Source organism: Xenopus tropicalis, chromosome 8 (genome assembly GCF_000004195.4).
Source record: "Xenopus tropicalis strain Nigerian chromosome 8, UCB_Xtro_10.0, whole genome shotgun sequence".
NCBI classification, from domain to species: domain Eukaryota; kingdom Metazoa; phylum Chordata; class Amphibia; order Anura; family Pipidae; genus Xenopus; species Xenopus tropicalis.
In genome coordinates, this window is record NC_030684.2 from 86,009,619 (window position 1) to 86,029,663 (window position 20,045).

The 20,045-nt window shown below is 37.9% G+C and overlaps 1 protein-coding gene across 2 annotated transcripts in view; it reads right to left on the minus strand.

Moving 5' to 3' along the window:
• eml5 (echinoderm microtubule associated protein like 5) overlaps positions 1-20,045 on the minus strand; it is a 99,717-nt gene that overhangs the window by 26,290 nt on the left and 53,382 nt on the right. For both annotated transcript variants that reach the window (XM_031890803.1, XM_031890802.1), the window contains exons 7-17: positions 15,361-15,562; positions 13,554-13,691; positions 12,521-12,777; positions 12,112-12,324; positions 9,793-9,960; positions 8,456-8,562; positions 7,788-7,906; positions 6,025-6,211; positions 5,172-5,277; positions 670-763; positions 123-223 (exon numbers count right to left, since the gene is read on the minus strand). In XM_031890803.1, the coding sequence (XP_031746663.1) occupies positions 123-223; positions 670-763; positions 5,172-5,277; positions 6,025-6,211; positions 7,788-7,906; positions 8,456-8,562; positions 9,793-9,960; positions 12,112-12,324; positions 12,521-12,777; positions 13,554-13,691; positions 15,361-15,562 (1,692 nt within the window). The remainder of the gene's footprint in view (positions 1-122; positions 224-669; positions 764-5,171; positions 5,278-6,024; positions 6,212-7,787; positions 7,907-8,455; positions 8,563-9,792; positions 9,961-12,111; positions 12,325-12,520; positions 12,778-13,553; positions 13,692-15,360; positions 15,563-20,045) is intronic.

The window sequence follows — 20,045 nt, forward strand, 5'->3', positions numbered from 1 at the left end:
TGTTATTTGTAAAGTTGTCCTAAGGCATCTTTATTTTTGGTTCACTTGACATGGGGGTCATATATAAACTATATATGAAGTCTGTACCCATGAAATAAGCTATGTCACAGCCCATTTTATACCTGCCCTTCTCCAGAACCTCATGTGCTTGATCCCAGCAGTGATTAACTTGTCAGGCATGTAAGGGTTAATTTTCACAACAAAAATCTTTTCTTTGCTTCCTCTGGAAAACAGAAAATACATTTTGTGTTATTATTAGCCTGGAATAGATATTATCCACATAGAATGTAACAGAACTGATATGTGGGTAGCCCAACTGGAATCAAGGGAAGATTGCCCTTCAAAGTCACTGCACACATGCAGATCATTGAGATTACAAGTGCCTAAGCCTGTGCATTTCATTCTGAGGGGGTCTCAAGGGAAATTCACTAAAGAGGCTTTAGATGAAATGGGGTAAAGAAGTAATACAACTAAAGGTTAATCAAGAAAAAAAGTGCAGCATTTTGCCATTTGTACCAATTTGACAATTTTAAACAATTTTACTTGAACTCTTTACCATTTAAAAAAATCTATGTGCCCTCTTTGAGACCAACACCAGTCTACAGAATCCCCCCCCCCCCTCCAAGCATGCATGGGCTGCCTGGGAGAGATTTCTGCTCATTCACATACTTCACAGATGAAAGTTTCTCTCCTTTCTTCCAGTCCCACAAAACGATGGTGTGATTGTCATCAATGCCAACAGAGGCCAAGCGTTTTCCATCAGCTGAACAGGAGACAAAAAGAAGATAAACCAGAGAAAAGTACATTTCTCTTTATATTCACTTTAATGCCTCCCATTTCTCAAGCATGTGTAGCTACATAGTTTCCTTGACATAGTGCTTGCTTGACACACACACATTTAGGGGCCGATTCACTAAAGTGCAATAACGCTTATCACATGCTTTTTTGCATTAAAAAGCACACAATAAATAAGTACCGATTCATCAAAGTCATTTCGCATGAGCAAAAAAACGCACTTTCGCATGCGTTATTTACCTCGCATTGCTTTAATTCTCGCATAGATTTAATACTAACGCATGATTCACAAACACATATGAAGCGTTAAACACGCTAAATATCACATTAGTCTGTGCGAATATTAACACCTACTTGGGGTAGGCGGTACTTAAAGAAAATTGTGGTTCGTGAGCTTTTGGCAACACAATAAGGACTTTGCAGTGGGATTTATTCAAGTATGTGTTGGCCCTAGAGTGATGCAGCCTCCAGTTTTCAGGGAAATGGTAATTTTCATAAAAGTAGTTTTCCGAAAGTAACTGCTACGTGCGTAATAGCGTGCACTAATATAGCACGCAGCAAAATATATCGAGCGCAGTGGAAAATAACGCATGTGGCGGAAAATAACTCAAGAAAAATGCTCATCGCGAGTTAAATAACACAAAGAACACCGTGTCTTAATTATGACGCCTGTACTTTTAGTGAATCGAGCATTAAGTCGCAAAAAATAAGAAGCGATAACATTTTTAAAGCATGCTATAAATAGCGCTTGTTTTATCGACCTTTAGTAGATCGGCCCCTTAGTGTTTGAAACATTGGATTAATAAAGATTTTGTGTCCCTGTGTGTGCACTCTGTTGTTCATATATATATAAATACACATACATATACTAACATTTAGTGACAACAGCTTGATTGATGTGGATTCGGCACTTCCCTACTGTGTTTTTATTGTGTTTGTATTTAAAGAGTGTTTAAACACTATTGTACTATCTTTGAGAAAGATCCTATTGAGGCCTGAAATGTCAGATAAACAATAAAGTTGCAAATCTTTTTATAGGGTGTGCCAGTCTCCCTACAGCACCCACTGTATATGATTTTTCTGCATTAGAGTGTAGACACTCCAAGGACTAGTATATATATATATATATATATATATATATATATATATATATATATATAATTAATGGAGACACCTTGCCACACAGCATTATTAAAAATAATGTTAGATTACACTTGTTCTCATTACAACATTAGAGATAAGGGCTTTACAAAAAACTGTGCTTTTCATTTGTATACCAAGGAAGATAGGCTGTTTATTTCTAAAATTATTTATAGGAAAACCAGCATGTACACTGCTTCTCTTTATATGCCCCATTTATAATGCCACCTTTGCTTACTGCCAGGTAAATTCTCTTCAGGAATTACCTTCTATAATTTCACTTAAATATCACAATTTTTATAATGCCTCCCTCTGTATAATACCTTGTTTGCCCTTCTTCTTCAGGGACAAACCACCAACTATATATATATAGTCTTATATATGTGAGTGTACTGATAGGACTATAAGGCAGGGTGTCATTTGGAGGGATTGAACTTGATGAACTTTTGTCAACCCAAAATAATTATGTAACTTTCCTTAACAAATGGAGGCATAAGCCACATGAGCCAATCTCAAACATGTGAAGCTGTTTAACTTGGGACTCACGTGGGGTAACAAATGAAAGTTCGGGGCTTGCACCAGGTATAGTTACCCATAACACCCAGAAACCCATAGCCAGCTAATTAGCTACTATGGGTTTCTGTACCTGGTGCAGACTTCAAGCTAACCAACAAAAAATGGATCATTTTTCTAGCAACTATTTTTTAGGAAAGTAATATGCCAGTGTAGGTATTGGATCTGTTATCCAGAAGGCCAATATCCAGAAAGCTCTGACTTACAGGAAGGTCATCTCCCACAAAGTCCATTTTAAGTAAAATAATTTTAATTTTTTAAAATGATTTTCTTTTTCACTCTAAAAATAAAACAGTAAACAATAAAACCAATACAACCAACCCTTACAGGACATAAAACAATCCAGTTGGGTTTATTTAATGTTTAAATGCTTTAAGTAGACTTAAAGGGGTTGTTCACCTTTGTACAACATACACAAATTTAACAGTTCACATTAATATAACAACCTTTGCCATATAGATTGTTGAAAAAAAGTGCAGCTGAAGAGATATTCATCTCTGCTGATCCTTCACTTCTGCACAGACCCTGTCCGGGGGGGGGGGGGGGGGGGGGTCAGTGACCCCTATAAACACTACAGTTGCTTTTTTACTTCCTTATATGATGTCACACAGTACTGGCAGCAAACTTTACTCCTATTGGTTGTGTCTCCTGTCAGTCTGACACTGCTTCCTGTGCCTGTGACAGAGTGCTGCAACTCTAACATAACAGTACAGTGTATGTTAGATTTGTGATATGCTGTGTCAGTTTGTCTGTCATTGCAAGGGAGAATTTAACCAATGACCTTTCAACTTATGCAGCTGGTACACAACCAATGAACTGGTCCAATAGGAAAAAAGTAAGGGCAAAGCCTGAATGTGATGATGTAAGCATATAGGAAGTGCTCAGTGTGTCAGGTTCAAAATAGACCACTCCCATAACAAGTATAAAAAGAAGCCTTTACAGTGGCCTTTTTACGTTTTATATGGAAATGGATTTTCTGACATGATGAGAGCATTATTGGTGGTTTAATCAGATTCAGACATTGAAGCAGAACAACCTCTTTAAGGTCTGGTGATCCAAATTATGAAAAAAAACCTTTATTCAGAAAACCCCAGGTCCCAAGAATTCATGATAATGGATCGCATACCTGTATAATTACTGCCTTATAGATTTGTTTTATTTCAAAACATTATAATTACACTGAAATTAATATTTTAGCTAAGTGCTGAAATCGGAATGTCTTTTCAGTCCTTCTCCTTGACTGTGATGGGCATTGCACTAATGCAGCTGTTTGATGTACAAAGAAATCGCTTACTAAGGGATCAGCTGCTGCCAAGAGCTACTGCTGGCAAAGTCTCAGGCTATTAGGAAGAAATGTTCTGACATCTCTGTAATGGACTGAAATGTATTACAGTCATTGCATGTATAGCTGAAAAAACCTGAATTGGACAAAGCTTGCACATAATTTGCCCTTTTAGAAGCACAGAACAAACAGTTGAAAAGTTATCTGACTCCTTTTAAATCTGGAATCTCCAGTAAGAATGGTTAGTGTGACCCTTTTAATTCAATATGTACTATTTGTACTGGGTACTATGACTGAGTGCTTCCTAGCTGGCCCAGGAATGTACTATATCTGCCTCCCTTGCAGATTAAGTTTTATATACCCCCTGTTCCATGTTCATAATCAGTCATATATTTGAATGATTTGCTTGCTGGGAGATTGGATGACACAAAAATAGCCAGTGCGGGGTATTTTAATCCTGTACTTGGCACATCTTCATTATATGAATAGTAATTCAGTTCTGCTAACACATAGCAACAGCTATGCCAACACAGTCTGTATTAAGCATGGGGCATAAAAAATCTTTCATTCTAAGCAATCAAGAAAACACAGTGCTAAGATTCCTTAATGAATTGTACAATAAATATTTAATTCAGAATCCTAAGTGTGCTACTGCACAGCCCTTTATAAAGCAATATTTAAATCAAATATAGAAGGGTGTCAGAATGACTAAATAGCCTTAATAAAACACTATTTTCCTCCACTAAACAGCAATTTTCTATCTACCATGGGAAACATTGTCATGCAACAACACTATTTCCTGTTTAGAAGCTGACAACTGCCTAAATATACCCTAAGGGGTTATTTCTCTGCCCATTAGAAAGTCCCATAATGCAGAACAAAAACAGATAAATAAAGCGCGAGGTAATAAATGGGGCAGTCAAACATAAAAAGTTACTACTATGTAGAAACTTTATTGGGCAAAATAAAAACAAATCCATTACTGTGGAAAACAACCGAAAGTATAGGTTGTTCTGTAAGCCATAAATGTAGAATCTACAGTAACAGCAATGTGGTGCTTCTCTGTAAGTCTCCAATATATGGTAGGAAAAGGATAAAATCAACAATTATTGCTGTAGATAAGAACCCATGCCATACGTAGTTTTCTGCATTAAAGATAGCTAAAATCCTTTAAGTGGAATAAACTAGAATTAAATCTATTAAATTATGAAATGGGGAAAAGTGGTTATTTACTTCTAAAAATGTATAGAAATCAGTTTTCTTTAAAAAAACACTGAAGATTGTTGTTTATCTAGTTTCCTAGAAGGGCTCAATCTGATAATAAAGAGAAACCATTATGCTCATTATAATAAAGAGAAACCACAGATGTACAATAGTTCACCTGAAAAATCCACTGCACACACGCCATACTGGTGATGCCCCTTTAACACAGACAGTGGTTTGATTGTCTCTGTGTCCCAAATGTGAACTGTACTCTCTCGACCCACCTGAAAGACAATACTGGGTCACTGTGAGGAATGATAAAATCAAATATCAATTGGTTATGATTTGACTCCTTAATCTACCCATAAAATAAAATGATGGTAACTGCAATCAAATACAGTATATTGGAAGTGATTTCTCTGCATGTAAAACATATAAACATATAAAAATATATTTTGTAACAAATATTTTGGACTAATATTTTTTTTACCTTGTGCCCAGGCTGCAATCTTAGCTAGTGCATTAAAGCAAAACATTTAAAATGTCAACTTAAATAGATTTAACTTAAAAACCCTCTTCCACATTTCAAAAATTAACCCAATTGGCCTATGCTCAGGGCTGTACACCAATCACATGGGCCCTAACATGGGCTATATTTGGCAGTGCAGCCAATCATAAGCATTTCTGCAATTTTAGCAAGTGCATCACAGGGGCACATATCCCATGTCCACCCCAAGCAGAAGGTTTCAGCACTGATGAAGCTGCCTCTGGTAATGCTGATGCATAGTTAGTCAGTGCCTAACTAGTGCTTTGCTACATCAGACAGGTTGAGTGACACGGACACCTGTGTAGCTCCAGTCTATTCTAACAAATAGATATCAAATATTGGTTTTGGAAAGCTGAAGTTTTGTTTCCCAAATAAGGGTCAATAAGATGACAATGAGGTCAGGAGTGGCTGAATATGCAGGCAGTATCGGTTCATGTAGGGGCAGCTTAAACACAGCAATGTCTACGAACTGATAAGAACCTACCTGTCCTGTTGCTACATAATCCTTTAAAGGGTGAATGGCAAGGCAAAGAATATCATCATTGTGCCCTAAATAAAACCTCTGGGTGTTCTGCTGCCGGTTGTATACAACACCAACTGCAGCCACATGGTAAACAATCTCACCAGTCTGGGTGTAGAATAGGTTACTCCGACAATCGTAACCTCGGTACCTAAAGAAAACAAAAAATATTTTTGTTAATTTCATTTTTCATTCTTATTTACATATGAAGAAATGTAGCAACATGATTTATGCTAAAAGTAGGAATTGAGATTACTTTGGCTAAATCTTAGTGCTTTTTAAAGGATGCCAGATTTTTAGCATTCAGCCAAATCAAATCTTAACTGTAAAGGTGAAGACACACAGAGCTACTTAGTAGTAGCTAATTGCCATGGCTGCCAAATGCCAGAAAATACCCTGCCATAGATAATACTGATAACTGCCTCTGCTAAAACACACATAGAGATCATTATCAGCAAATGATCAGCATTGTCTATTTTTGTAGCCATGACAAGTAGCTGCTACTAGTAGCTCTGTGTGTCTTCACCCTAAGGGGCTGATTTACTAACCCACGAATTCGAATCCGAATTGGAAAAATTCCGATTGCAAAACGAACATTTTGCGACTTTTTCGTATTTTTTGCGATTTTTTCGGCGCCTTTACGATTTGCGACTTTTTCGTTACCAATACGATTTGCGTGAAAAAACGCGAGTTTTTCGTAGCCATTCCGAAAGTTGCGATTTTTTCGTAGCATTAAAACTTGCGCGAAAAGTTGCGCTTTTTTCGTAGCGTTAAAACTTAAAAGGCGCAACGTTTTGCGCAAGTTTTAACACTATGAAAAAATCCCAACTTTTTGCGCAAGTTTTAACGCTACGAAAAAATCGCAACTTTTGGAATGGCTACGAAAAACTCGCGTTTTTCCGCAAAAATCGTATTGGTAACAAAAAAGTCGCGATAATTTTCCGAAAAAATCGCAAAATACCGATCATTACGAAAAAAATGCAATCGGACGCATTCGGCCCGTTCGTGAGTAAGTAAATGGGCCCCTAAATGTCATGTGATTTAAAGAAAAAGGAAAGCAACTGACGCATTTTATAGCCAATAGATTAGTCACAATAGTGCAAGCTAGAACACTGTATTTATTCTGTAGAATGCTTTACCATACCATAAGTAAATAGCCCTAGAAGTTCTCTCAGTTTGTTTAAGATGGCAGCTGCCATTTTAGCTTGGTCTGACATCACTCCCCTGCTTGCATCTCTCCTGCTACATGTATCTCTTGGTGCTGAAGTGAGAGGGAAGGAGGGAGAAGGAGAAGGGAGGGGGAGGGAGAAGGGAGGGGGGAGAGGGGAGAAGAGGAAGCTGTGTAGGCTGAGAGGAGGAAGAAGGAAGTCTGACACAGAAGCTCATGTGTACAAAATAAAAGAACAGATATGTTGCATTTCTTTTCACAGAGAACTCAGAGCATCATTGCTGTGAGTGATTAGCTGCTACTAAGTTGTTCCATGTGTTTTCACCCTAAAGGTTCTGATAATGCAATTTTTCGATTTTGTTGGATTTGGTGTATTCCTAGTTTATAACTATTGTTAGGTTAAAAAATGGCTTAAATGAAAGGGAGAACTTTAAATGTTATTTATCTACACCCTAAAATAAATGTTTTTATTTAGTCACATCTAATCCTGCAGTATTACAGGAATCTAGGATGCCAATTTATAAAAAAAATATATAAAAAGGATGGCTGAAATTCCTACCCATGCACAAAATGCAGACGAATGCTATTCAGAGGAGCACGTTCCCGTCTCTTGGAAGAAGCACTTCTGTGGAGGTCTTTGCATTGCTCTTTAAGCTGAGGTAGATCTTCTTTATAAACCTAAAGTAAAAATTTATAGCAAAAATAAATTATTCCAGGGCAAACCACCAAAAGAACAGCAAAGAACAATCTTTGGAAGAACTGATGTGCCATCAAACATTTAAATTATTGACTAGAGTCTTCTACAAAATGGGCATTAGCGGTTATGCAGAGATTTCACTAGACCTCTAAACAGTAGCTAAAATATTACAGAGGTTTTAACATACATTTTAAGTATGTATTTTTTTACACCCAAAGTGGTTGCATTTAGTGTATTTGAACCCTCTGAAACCTGATAGCTCCCCTGAGAGCATTATTATCTGAGTCTTTATTATAATAAGGATGGCTAGGTAGTAGTCCATGAATAATTCACCAGTAAACATTTTGTTAAGCTAAATTAGGCTGAATATTCATTATACTACAGGTTCATGAGCCATGTATGTCAGTATGTAAAGAACTGAATGGAGTCCCTATGTAGGCTAGAGCCATACAAGTTGCATACATCCCACAGGCATTCTGTTATAGTGAGCCTTTAAGATAACCTATACACTTAACAAAGGATAATGTTACCTGCCGACGGTAAGTGGTTTGGGTCTCTTGCTCAATCTCAGAGTCCAGCTCTGGGACATCCGACTGATCTGAATCTGACTCTTCGCTGTTGGAATCGACCAAACTTTCTGATTCCAAAAAAAGTAGACAATGGACATGAACATATAAGAGTCACAAACAGGAATATGTATTATTTGAACTAAATTATAAACACTGCATCTTAACGATGGTTTAATTATTACTAATTAGTTGGTATTCAGCAAGGTTTGTTCCACAACATTCATTCAGAAAATGAATGATACATGAACACTTTTGCTGTATGGTTGGTAGAGATGTAGCGAACTGTTCGCCGGCGAACTAATTCGCGCGAACATCAGGTGTTCGCAAGTCCGCAAATTCGTGAACTTTTGGCGATGTTCGCCATTTTGGGTTCGCCGCGTTTTTTTTTTTGCGCCTCGTTTTTTCGCCTTGGTTTTTTCCGCTGTGTTTTTTCGCTTCGGTTTTTCGCCTTTGCGTATACATAGGAATAGCTTGCGTTTTTTTTTGCGTTATTTTTTGGTGTTTTTTTTTTGCATTTTTTTGGCGTTATTTTTTAGCGTTTTTTTTTTTGCGTTTTTTTTTTGCGTTTTTTTGTACAAATTATTTTTCAGAGAAATTTTTGCTTGATCCCCCTCCTGCATGCCACTGTCCAGGTCGTGGCACCCTTTAAACAACTTTAAAATCAGTTTTCTGGCCAGAAATGGCTTTTCTAGGTTTTAAAGTTCGCCTTCCCATTGAAGTCTATGGGGTTCGCAAAGTTCGCGAATATTCGCGAGTTTTGGCGAAAGTCCGCGAACGGGTTCGCGAACATTTTTGGCGATGTTCGCTACATCCCTAATGGTTGGTCATTCGCCCAAGAGAAAGAGTTACATTTTATACATTAATATTATCATCATATTGCATAAAAATGGATACAGGTATATGATCTGTTTTCCGGAAACCTGTTATTCACAAGGCTCCTAATTATGGAATGGATTTCTTGCATACTTCTCAAATAATTCAAAGTTTTACAAAAAAATTCCTTTTTCTCTGTTATAATAAAACAGTAGCTTGTACTTGATCCCAACTAAGATATAATTAATCCTTTATGATGACAAAACAATCTTACTGGGTTTAATTAAGGTTTAAATTATGTTTTAGTAGATGAGGTATGGAGATCCAAATTACAGAAAGACCCCTAATCTGGAAAATCCCAGGTCCTGAGCATTCTGGATAACAGGTCCCATACCTGAAGAAGATTCTACATTAATATGTATACCATTAGCAGGCCTAAATGGTGATCCATGTATTCACACACATTTATGGTTGGGGACACTTACCTTGTGGAGCTATGTGTAGAACATCTTTTAGTTTCCTGTCAGGAATAAATTTCCACTGGAAGACAGAATGATCAGCTCCACCAACTGAAATTATCCATTGGTAGTCATGTGACCATCGTACATTTGTCACATGTGCTGAATGACCCAGGTACTTTCTAAATTTTGCACCTGTACAGATAAATGGAAGATCGTTGGTGTAAGTAAAATATGAACTATGTTTCTAAGGCTCATGTACAAACAGAACACTAATGTTTTTCTCTAGGCATGCTGGGTATAGTGGACCTAAGCTTAAAATAAATGTGAAAAGTGTCAGCAAACTATGATTACTCTGTTTTAGGCCTGTATGTAGGGAGGTCAGTATGTTAGGGTACATTTCTAAGAAGACTTAAGAACACAAGACTTTAAAAGAACAGTAACACCAACAAATGAAAGTGTGTTAAAGTAATTAAAATATAATGTACGGTTGCCCTGCACTGGTACAACGTTACTATAGTTTATATAAATAAGCTGGTGTGTAGCCATAGGGGCAGCCATTCAAAGCCAAAAAAGGGATAAAAGGCACAGGTTACATAGCAGATAATGGATAAACTCTGTAGTATACAATGGGATTCCGTGCAGTTTATCTTTTATCTACTGTGTATCCTGTGCTTGAATGGCTGCCCCCATGGCTACAAAGCAGCTTGTTTATATAATCAGTAGTAGTGTTTCTGTAGCAAACATGCCAGTTTTACCAGTGCAGGGCAGCAGTACAATATTGTACACTGTCATTTTTAGATGTTACTGTTTCTTTAACAGGGTTATGTAATGAAAGGCTCTAAATTTACTGGCCACCTGTTTAAAAGCGTACCAAAATTGTATTGGCTGCTATGGGTTCCAGTAGCCCAATGACCCGTAGTGTAACGTAGGGAAGCAGGGGCATGACAGATACGTTGGACAGACTTAGCCACTCCCAGTTGCAGGTGATTCGTTGATTCATAAAAGGTATAAATGCTGGTAAACCGTTCCCGCTTCTCAATCCATTTTAGTCAGCATAGTAAAACGCCCACCCTCCCTCCCTATAGAGGTGGAGATAGAGGAGTGTTGTGGGCGGGGTGATTGAGTTGGGGGAAAACAATGGTTGGGTTAGGAGGGGAGTTTTATAGTTAATTGGGGCTGGCATGCTTGGAACCTCAGGGGTAAGAAAGTGGATTAGAGGTGAGTTTTGTTGGGTAGTTGGTTCTGGGCTAGAAGGGCAGCTGGCAGCGCCAGTTGCGCTGTGCAGTTATTGGCTTGTTACAGTGTTTGGTTATTTAAAAGTTGGTTTGTTTGTTATACAAACATTTGTGTTATGTTTGAGATGTTTTGTTTCACATTTGTTATTTATGTTATGTTTTTAAATTAAAACTTTGATTGTTGTTAATAAATTTTCTGCGGCCATTTTATCCCAAGAATTGGTGTTCGTGTGTTTATTGGGGATGGTAAGTAAAGAGGTAAAAGGGGGTGTTGGTTGGGAGAAGGGCGGGTCAGGATCCGACGTTACTCATGTCATGCTCCCTGGCAAACTTAGGTCCTTTTATTATATATGGGGATATTAACACAAGTGCATTGTGCAAATTGTCTTTTTTTTATCCACAGTGCAATATTCTCGCCCAATAAATTCCAGCTTGCATGCAAATTACATATATAGATTGAAATCAAATACTTAAAGTCACCAGTGCCTTGCCTGATCATAGGTCTACTGCTTGTTCCTACTAGTTTTTGACTTTTGGATACTGACTTTGACCTGTATTTAACTATTATTGGAATCTACCTGTACTGAACTGTGTCCCTGGCCTTTGCATAAATACTTTTTACCCTGCTATTGGACTTTGACAGCCTTGCTTGGTTAGTCAGTCATGCCTACTTACTGTACTATACCTGCCTTGCCTATCCTGCAAGTTCCACTGCCTGTCTTGCCTATACTACCTGCTCTCCAGTACCCTCCTCAGTGCCTACTTCCCAATCAAGAGGCCAGCTGCTCTAACAGTAACCTTGTAAAAATCAGGTAGGTCACCAACCAAATGATGAGCCCAAAAGGAAAGCTTGGACACCTTTGGGACAATGTAATAAAAGCTAAAGCAATGCAATAAGTAGGTAACCTGGTCACCTGTTGTCAAACAACTGATTGGTGGCTCGTTATAAATATAACGTAGGTAAAAATTGAAAAGTAAATAATATTAAGGGTATAATTATGTGATTGCTGTATCCCTTGATGTAACATTAGTATTAAAACTGGTGGAAGGGTAAAATTTGGGTTAAGGTCCAGATAAAAGGAAATGAACATTTAAAGCTTTGAAGCACCTTTTTTTAGAGCTGGATATCTGAAAAGTTTTATGATCCCATAATCATCTGCTGTCACAAGAACTTGCCCGGGGTAATTGGCATCTACTGAACTGATATCATTACTCTCTGAATACTTAGGCCAGATTCCATTTACTTCTAAACCAGAGACACACGTCCATCTAGCCCACTGAATTCCTTTTAGCTCTTCCTTATTGGACACTTCTTTACCTCCTAAAAAATATAAAATATAATTTAGGGTAAGAGGACAAGAACTGTAAATATACAGTCTATTTTCAAACAGACAGAAATGAGTAATGTATAATAGGGTCACAAGTGCAATATAATATCAGTAGGAACAGACTTGTTTTAGTTCTACCATAGCTGAAAAACTTCAAGTTTCTTAGTTGGGATTCATTTTCTTATTTACCAGGCATTCTGTAGAACATTCTTTTCCCACTGCCGTCATTGGTTTGAAGAAATTTGCTGTCGGAAGACCAGTCCATGTGGGTGATAAAGGTCACAGATCCCATGCACTCACCAACCTTCTTGTACCTCTGTACAACACCATAAATATCTACACAGCTGTCATTGGAGCCAACTGCAAGGAAACTACCATCAGGAGAATACTTCAGCTCATGGATGGCTTCCTTTCGATCTTTTATGTGAACAACTTCTGTCATGTCTCTGAAAGAAATCATAACTTATAAGATACAAAGGACCTTTGGGCAAATAATGTTTAAAATGACAATAGGGCCAAACAATCTAATTAACCTGATATTGTCCACCTTAGACAACATTGCCAAACAAGAGGATCGCAACATGTGTGGCCACCTTTACAAATAGCTTTCACCCAAACATTGAAGTGGATCCGGAGTAGTCTAGATATTATAATCCCTATATCCAATGTGCATGGGGAGTTAAGGCAAAACAGGGGATCTGATAAAGCTCAAGTGCACTGGTGGCTGACACAACCCGGATTATAGACTTCTAACTAGATCCTACAGGAATATGGACAGCTTCCAGTCTACCAGCTTAAAACTAAAATAGCTAAATACTGACAGTAGCATACAGAACATTTCAACATTAACTGTATAATAATACAATGCTGAACATACTGTGTATTTTTTTATTTCCATATGTAGAATGATATTGATATATTCAACTATTCTTCATTAATAATCAAACCATGATTCATGATTACTATCCCTATAAATATGTTATCAAACAAATGCAGGGAGAACAATATAAAAGTTTGCAAGTGCCTCTTGTAAAATTTTATTTGCCATTTTCTCAAAAAGGTTTGGCATTTACTGTACTTTTTCCAAACAACATAAATGATAAGACCAATATACAAAACAAAACTGTATAAAGCAAATAAGGTTGTTTTGGAAGATATAGAAGAGACAGACACAATTTTCTTGTTTCACATTTTTGGTTTTATTTTTACTTTCATTTGTCACCTGACTCGGAGCACAGTGAAAGATCCATCCTTCATTCCTAAGGCTAGATGGATGCCATCTGTACTAACAGCAGCACAGCGAATGGGTTCCTCCATGTTACATCGGGCAATCAAGGCATGGTCTATTAGGCTCCATATTCTGCAGTACATGAAACAGGAGACTTCTGAACAGTAGAACACAGAAGAATGGCACATTGTTTGGAAGAAGATACCATGACTTTGCTAAGTTGAACTTCCATTATTAGAACTTACACTGTATATTATCATTCTATCATTACCATTGACTAAGAACCGTCAATGGCTCATTCAACCTTTCACTGACATCTGGCTTGCAATCCACCACACAAAAAAAAAATACCAATATCGCTTTTACAAATGTGACCACAGTGAAAAACATTACACATATAAAGTGTACACGGTATTTCAAGCATTCACCCAACGTGGTTTGTCCCTGAGGAAGAGCACCGTCAGTGCTCGAAACGGTGGACCTTTTTTTCAAATAAACTTTTTATTTTTTTGCAAAGTCCCTGTGTGTGCGGTTCACTGTCTTTATACTATTACCATTTTCTGCCAGCACCCTGTGCATTTGAGCCATTAAAGGGTGTGCTCATTTTGCTCCTTAACCCCACAAAAAGTTGGTGTTGGTTGCTATAGCAGCCAATTTAAACATCTAGCCATGAAACTGGTTATTGTTTCCATTTTTTGCTTAATTGCGTCTTCTTCATCAATGTGTTTTAATCATTATGCACAAATATATCACTTTTTTTGGTAGTACTACTAGAAATGTATGCCTGTATACTATTGACAATGAAGTTGTGCAGAAACTGGGTCTTGGCCGCCGATGGGGTATTTACATCCCTGTAAGCCTAAATCTCAGTGCATTAAACCTTAATTCTGGCCAGACAGTAAATATGTTGCACTGTCAGTTTTAAAATAACTTGTTTTTTTTGGTTCATTTCCAACAAAACAGGAAAGCTTTAGTCCCCCACATAATGGCATACAGAACACATTTATTGAATTAGTAATGCTAATGTATTGTGGTTTCATGCAACATTTTGACAAGCTAATTGGAAAACTGCACATCCAGACTCTCCTCCTCTCTATGTGGATCAAAGCCAACTCTTTAATGAACCCATTTATGCTCTTGGTTCATTAGATTCTGTATAAAGCCTTTACCTGGAACAGTGCATAAACTGAAAATTTTCTATAGTGTGCCCTGCCTCATTTGATCATGTAGGGCTGCAGTGAAAGTTATGGATTTACAGGCACATTGTTAAATGCTATAAGAAACTAATACATTGTCATATAGCTAATAAATCTAAACAAATATACATAGAAATAAAATATTCATATAACCAATAAATAAAAAAACTCCATTTAAAATATGTCCTCCAGCATCAACAGAGCTGTGGTTTATAAATGCTTCTGTTTAATAATTCAGCTCTATACAGATTTCTGCCATTTCATTTAATTAAAGGGCTATAATGCACAGCATTAGATGTAATCCATTTGTGTGTAATGCTGTAGTAGATGATACTCGCCTGGGGCTTTTATGTGAGGGTAATACATTTACCATTTCTTAACCACTTTCTAATGCACTGAGGTTCGAAAAGCTACTAACCCTGTACCTAATGATCTATTGTGCTTCATGGTTAGGATTTGATTGCTGTGCCTGTGCAGGTGCATACCACTATGCTTGTTCCCAATTGGCTGATCTTCGAATCACAGATATGAATATTTTTTAATGTAACACAAATAAAATATAGTATACATATTATTAAATATAAATGCAAATATGTGATTCAGACCTTACTGATCGATCGTCACTTCCAGTTATGGCCAGAGGTTTTGTAGGGTGGACAGCCAGAGCCCAAAGTTCCCCTTCACAGTGGCCCTGCATTATCAGGAAGGGTTTGTTACGTTCATGCACCACAATCTCAAAGATTTCACTGTCCTGTGTCCCAACCAGGATGTGATCTCCTCTCCAGCATACACTTCGCACTGATAACCCTAAAAAATAAGAAAATATGGATGTTACACTTTGGATTACACAGGGTCAGACTAGGCCGCTAGGATACCTGGAAAAAACCCGGTGGGCCCCGGCGGCTCAGACCCGATCCCTTCTAACACTCCCCCGGCCGCCAGTTTCCTTCCCTGTAGCTTTTAACTTTTAACACGCATTCAGGGGAGGATGTGGGCGGGTGTCAGGGGCCCCTGTTGGGGGTTAGATGGGCACGGCGGGGGCCCCTATGGGGGGTATGGGGGACATGGCCGGCGGAGCACCTTTGGGGGGTGCCTCTGAGGCACTGGTGGGCCATGCACCACCCAGTCCAACCCTGGGATAACAGAGAAATGTGCACCAACATAAAATATACACAACAAGCAGGCCTGAACTCTCAGTTATCTGTGGTGCACCACAGGGGTTAATACGTTGTGTTACTGTGTTGCTTTGTTATTTACTCACATTCTTTGCATTTGTTCTTTATGGTTCTAATTTAGTTTTAGTAAAATAGTGCTCACACATTTTCTCTCATTATAAACTCAGCAAGTGTGTTATCATTACTTTGTACCTGGATGTTAAAATGAACCCATACATTACCAGGCTACCCAGAAGGTAATAATATTTATGCTGCAAGCACAGGAAAAGGTCAGTGGAGTGGAACCCTCCTGTGTTCAGAATCTCCCTTTATCCCAAATGGGATGCTGCATTGCCATTGCATTTGAAGCCTCCATGTACTACAAAGCCTCTGATAATGCTGAAGTGGCAGAGATTTCCCTTCATAGCAGGTTGTATACACTGCTACCACTGCTGGATTTGTATGTTCCTGGCACGCAGGGCAGTTTGATTACACTGGTCTTTTTCTAAACAGAGGGCTATGCCATGGGCTAAATACTAACATACATGAATATCAGATTGACACTGCCAGGATACTTGAATTACATCACTTATTCTGATAACAATATATCTTTGATGCATGAATGCATGAAGCATGAATAAATTGCCTTTCAGACCTGGAGACTGCAATGCAAACCATGCACTGACACTTCTGGAAGGCCTGTAGATACCATTCCAGGAAACACAGCATCAGAAAAAGGCAGAAAGCTATCACTTTATTGCAGGGTAAATCCCTCCAGAACCAATTTGGTTAAATGTGGCATGTATATTAGGCCAGGAATCTGTGGTATTTGTCTGCAGGCGCAGTTGTTTATTAGTTTGTTTTTTTATCTGTTCCACCATCTGCAGCACAAATAAAATTGGGTCAGCTGAGAGATATGATTTGATTCAAAGACTCAGACGGGTAATCTTCCTTCATTTACTGGAACATAACTGCAAATATATCTCCATTCCTGTCTAGTCCAACTGCTGTGCAGGGAATAGCAGCTTACTTCTACAAATCTTGGACATTCCGTGTACTCAAGGTATACATGAGACTGGGAATACTATGATATTATAAATATAATGTATTACATTTGGGTTTCTTTGGAAAAAATTCAAAAGCTTCGCTTTTCTAATTGTGAAATATAACGTTATAATTATATAATTATAACGTAATTAGCAGCAATTTCTACAGATATTGACGTTCAGTGTTAGTGTACATAATCTGTTATTATCTAACTTAGAAGGATGGCAGTGGCACACAGGCTGTTTCAGGCCCAAAAGTGCCCATAACAGCACCATGTGCCATTGCCCTGTAATCATTGATTTAACTGCTATAGTGTAGGTAGGAAAATATAACGAAAAATGTTCATGGAAGAGGAAAACAGTAGGGTTATTTATTGGGCTAGGTTATGGATATTTTACAATCTGGCCATCCACAGGGAATGCCATTTAGCACTGTTACAACAATTCAGGTATCTCTCGGAATCGAACTATCGAGCCAACAAGAGTATATATCAAAAGATGAGATATCACATTTGCAGAGACCACGTTTGATCTGACTGGATCAGAACATGGCCTGTCAAAACTGATCTTAGGGTGACATACATACTCAGACATTCTGGCAATATGATAAAAATTGGCCAAATCTACCAACCAAAGCTGGGCATGTATGGCTGATTAGTCACATAAATGTTGTCCTGAGCGAATAAGAGTTAATTAATCAGATAATCCATTTTTTTTTTTTGCTTGAGGCAAAAACTGAGTAAGTCATGCCAAAAACATCTTATTACACCAGCAGACCTCAAATGAGAAAAATAAACTTTAGTTGCACTATATGAATTATTTACATTTTGTCTCCTGTCTTGGAATATACACATCAGTCACAGCAAACAGGCAGGCACCATTTTATGGGCACTGTTATGAAGACAATTTTGTCACCTAAAAATCTTGTTTATGCACCAGAATTGGTGGCATAATGTCCATGTCCATGCATAGGCTACACCATCATAGACCTTGAGGAGGGAGGGGGAATTTGAGGAGTGCAGTGACAGACAATATATGATTGACAGGTATGGATGTTTAAATGAAAAAATAATTTGGATTTTCCCAATGCCTTTACAAGGGAGAAATTACACAAAGACATTTCAATTTATACAACTGGAGTGCACAAGCAATCAATGAATTGGTCCAATACGAAAAATGTAAGGGCAAAGCCGGGACATGCCGATGTAAGCATATAGAAAGTTCTCAGTGTGTCAGGTTAAAAACAGGCCACTCCCATCCCTTTAGAAAACTGATCAGAGAGACAGGAGAAGGACTGATTTAACAGGCATAAAAAGTAGCTTTTACAGTAGCCTTTATACTTTATTTTGTGAAAAATTGATTTTTTTAACATGCTGAGAGTATTGTTGGTGGTTTAATAAGATTTGGACTTTGAAGGTGAACAACCCCTTTAAGCTAGCAGTAACCCAGCTCAAAATCCTGTAATACTGGCATTACTTGGGTATGTATACAAACAATTCACTGACCATGAATTAGGTATTGCATTCACACTCATTAGGCATGGTCACCAACTAGCAGATCTCACCTAAAGTGTCCACCCAGGTAGTAAGGCAAATCAAGCTGATACAATCTTTCCATCTCTGAGATAATTATTGGATCACATAGGGGCCCCTATGCTGACTGTCATTTTGTTTGTGGTTAAAATAGGCAGGAAGTATATTCAGCACCAGTCCTATTCATCGCACTAATGTTGAACAAGGTGGTATACCGCCCCTTTAAATGCAAATACAATAAAAAAAAATCCTGAGTAAATGAGGTCTTAAAAAAAGGATGCTGATCAGCAATCTGTTATTCCACCCCCTCCCATCATAAATAACCTAAACTTCTCATGTTAACTTCCTCTGCATTAGATTGGAAATCTTTTCTCATCCCCACCCTATATGTAATATTCTGGATCTTTTTATGAATATCCTCACTATGGACCAAGAAGTGCGTTAGTAATTTTGACAGGTCTCCATGTTCTACATACAAATTGGTTGGTACTATTTGCTGACCAGCCTGGGCCAACTTACTGACTAACTTATTAGTCTTTGTGTTCGACTCACATGTACTACAGACTATTTAGCCCTTTGTACTGGTCAGTCACTTATTGTGCTATTAAATAATTCACATCAATCTTACCAACCCACATGCAATAGGATGTTAGGATATGGACATGGTTGTCACTGGATCTGGTCCAGTCTGGTGTGCATTGAAAAAAAAAAAGATTTAAAGATGCTGCAGTACCAGGTATAGGATCCATTTTCCTGTATACTTGGGACCTAGGACGTTCTAGATAAGGAAATCATTAAACCTAACAGAATTGTTTTGCCACCAATATGGATTCATGCAGCTTAGTTACCATCAAGTACAAGCTACTGTTTTATTATTTTAGAGAATTATTATTATTCACTATTCACTACATGGCCTTCCCATTATTCAGAGCTTTCTAAATAACAGGTTTCTGGAAAATGATTTCATACCTGTACTTAAATTGGTAAGCAGAATGTGGCTGTGGGATGAATGTTGGAACCTATATCACAGGAAAGCATCTTGTTCTGCTTTGTGTATTTGAAATAGGTGCCAACGTCATTTGTTTGTGTTGTGACCACATTTAACTCCCTATTATAGGCATAAAACTGTATGAACTGTACATTGAAATGTATAGCTGCTCTACAATATACTAGCATGCTTATGTCTAACAGATCATTCTGACAACAGAGTTAATGATTTATCCCCCAGTGCTACCAACTGATGTGCCACAGTCACTAATTGGTCTTGCTATGCCACTGACTGACCTTGTGCTTCTTACTTACACACCTATGGTTCTAACTGAACCTCCAGTATTGTGAGGTCCAAGGACAAGACTAACTAATCAGATCTAAGGAATATAGTTGTCATTATCTGTAACTCTGTAAAAGTTTAGTGCAAGGAGAACTACAACCCCCCCACCCCCAGGTATAAAAAAAAACCCTTAACTGGCCTGCATCAACCCCTCTCACCTCTCCCTTCTCACATAGTCTATAATGCTAAAAAATGGAACTATAGAAAAACCCAACCTAAAAGAGCAGA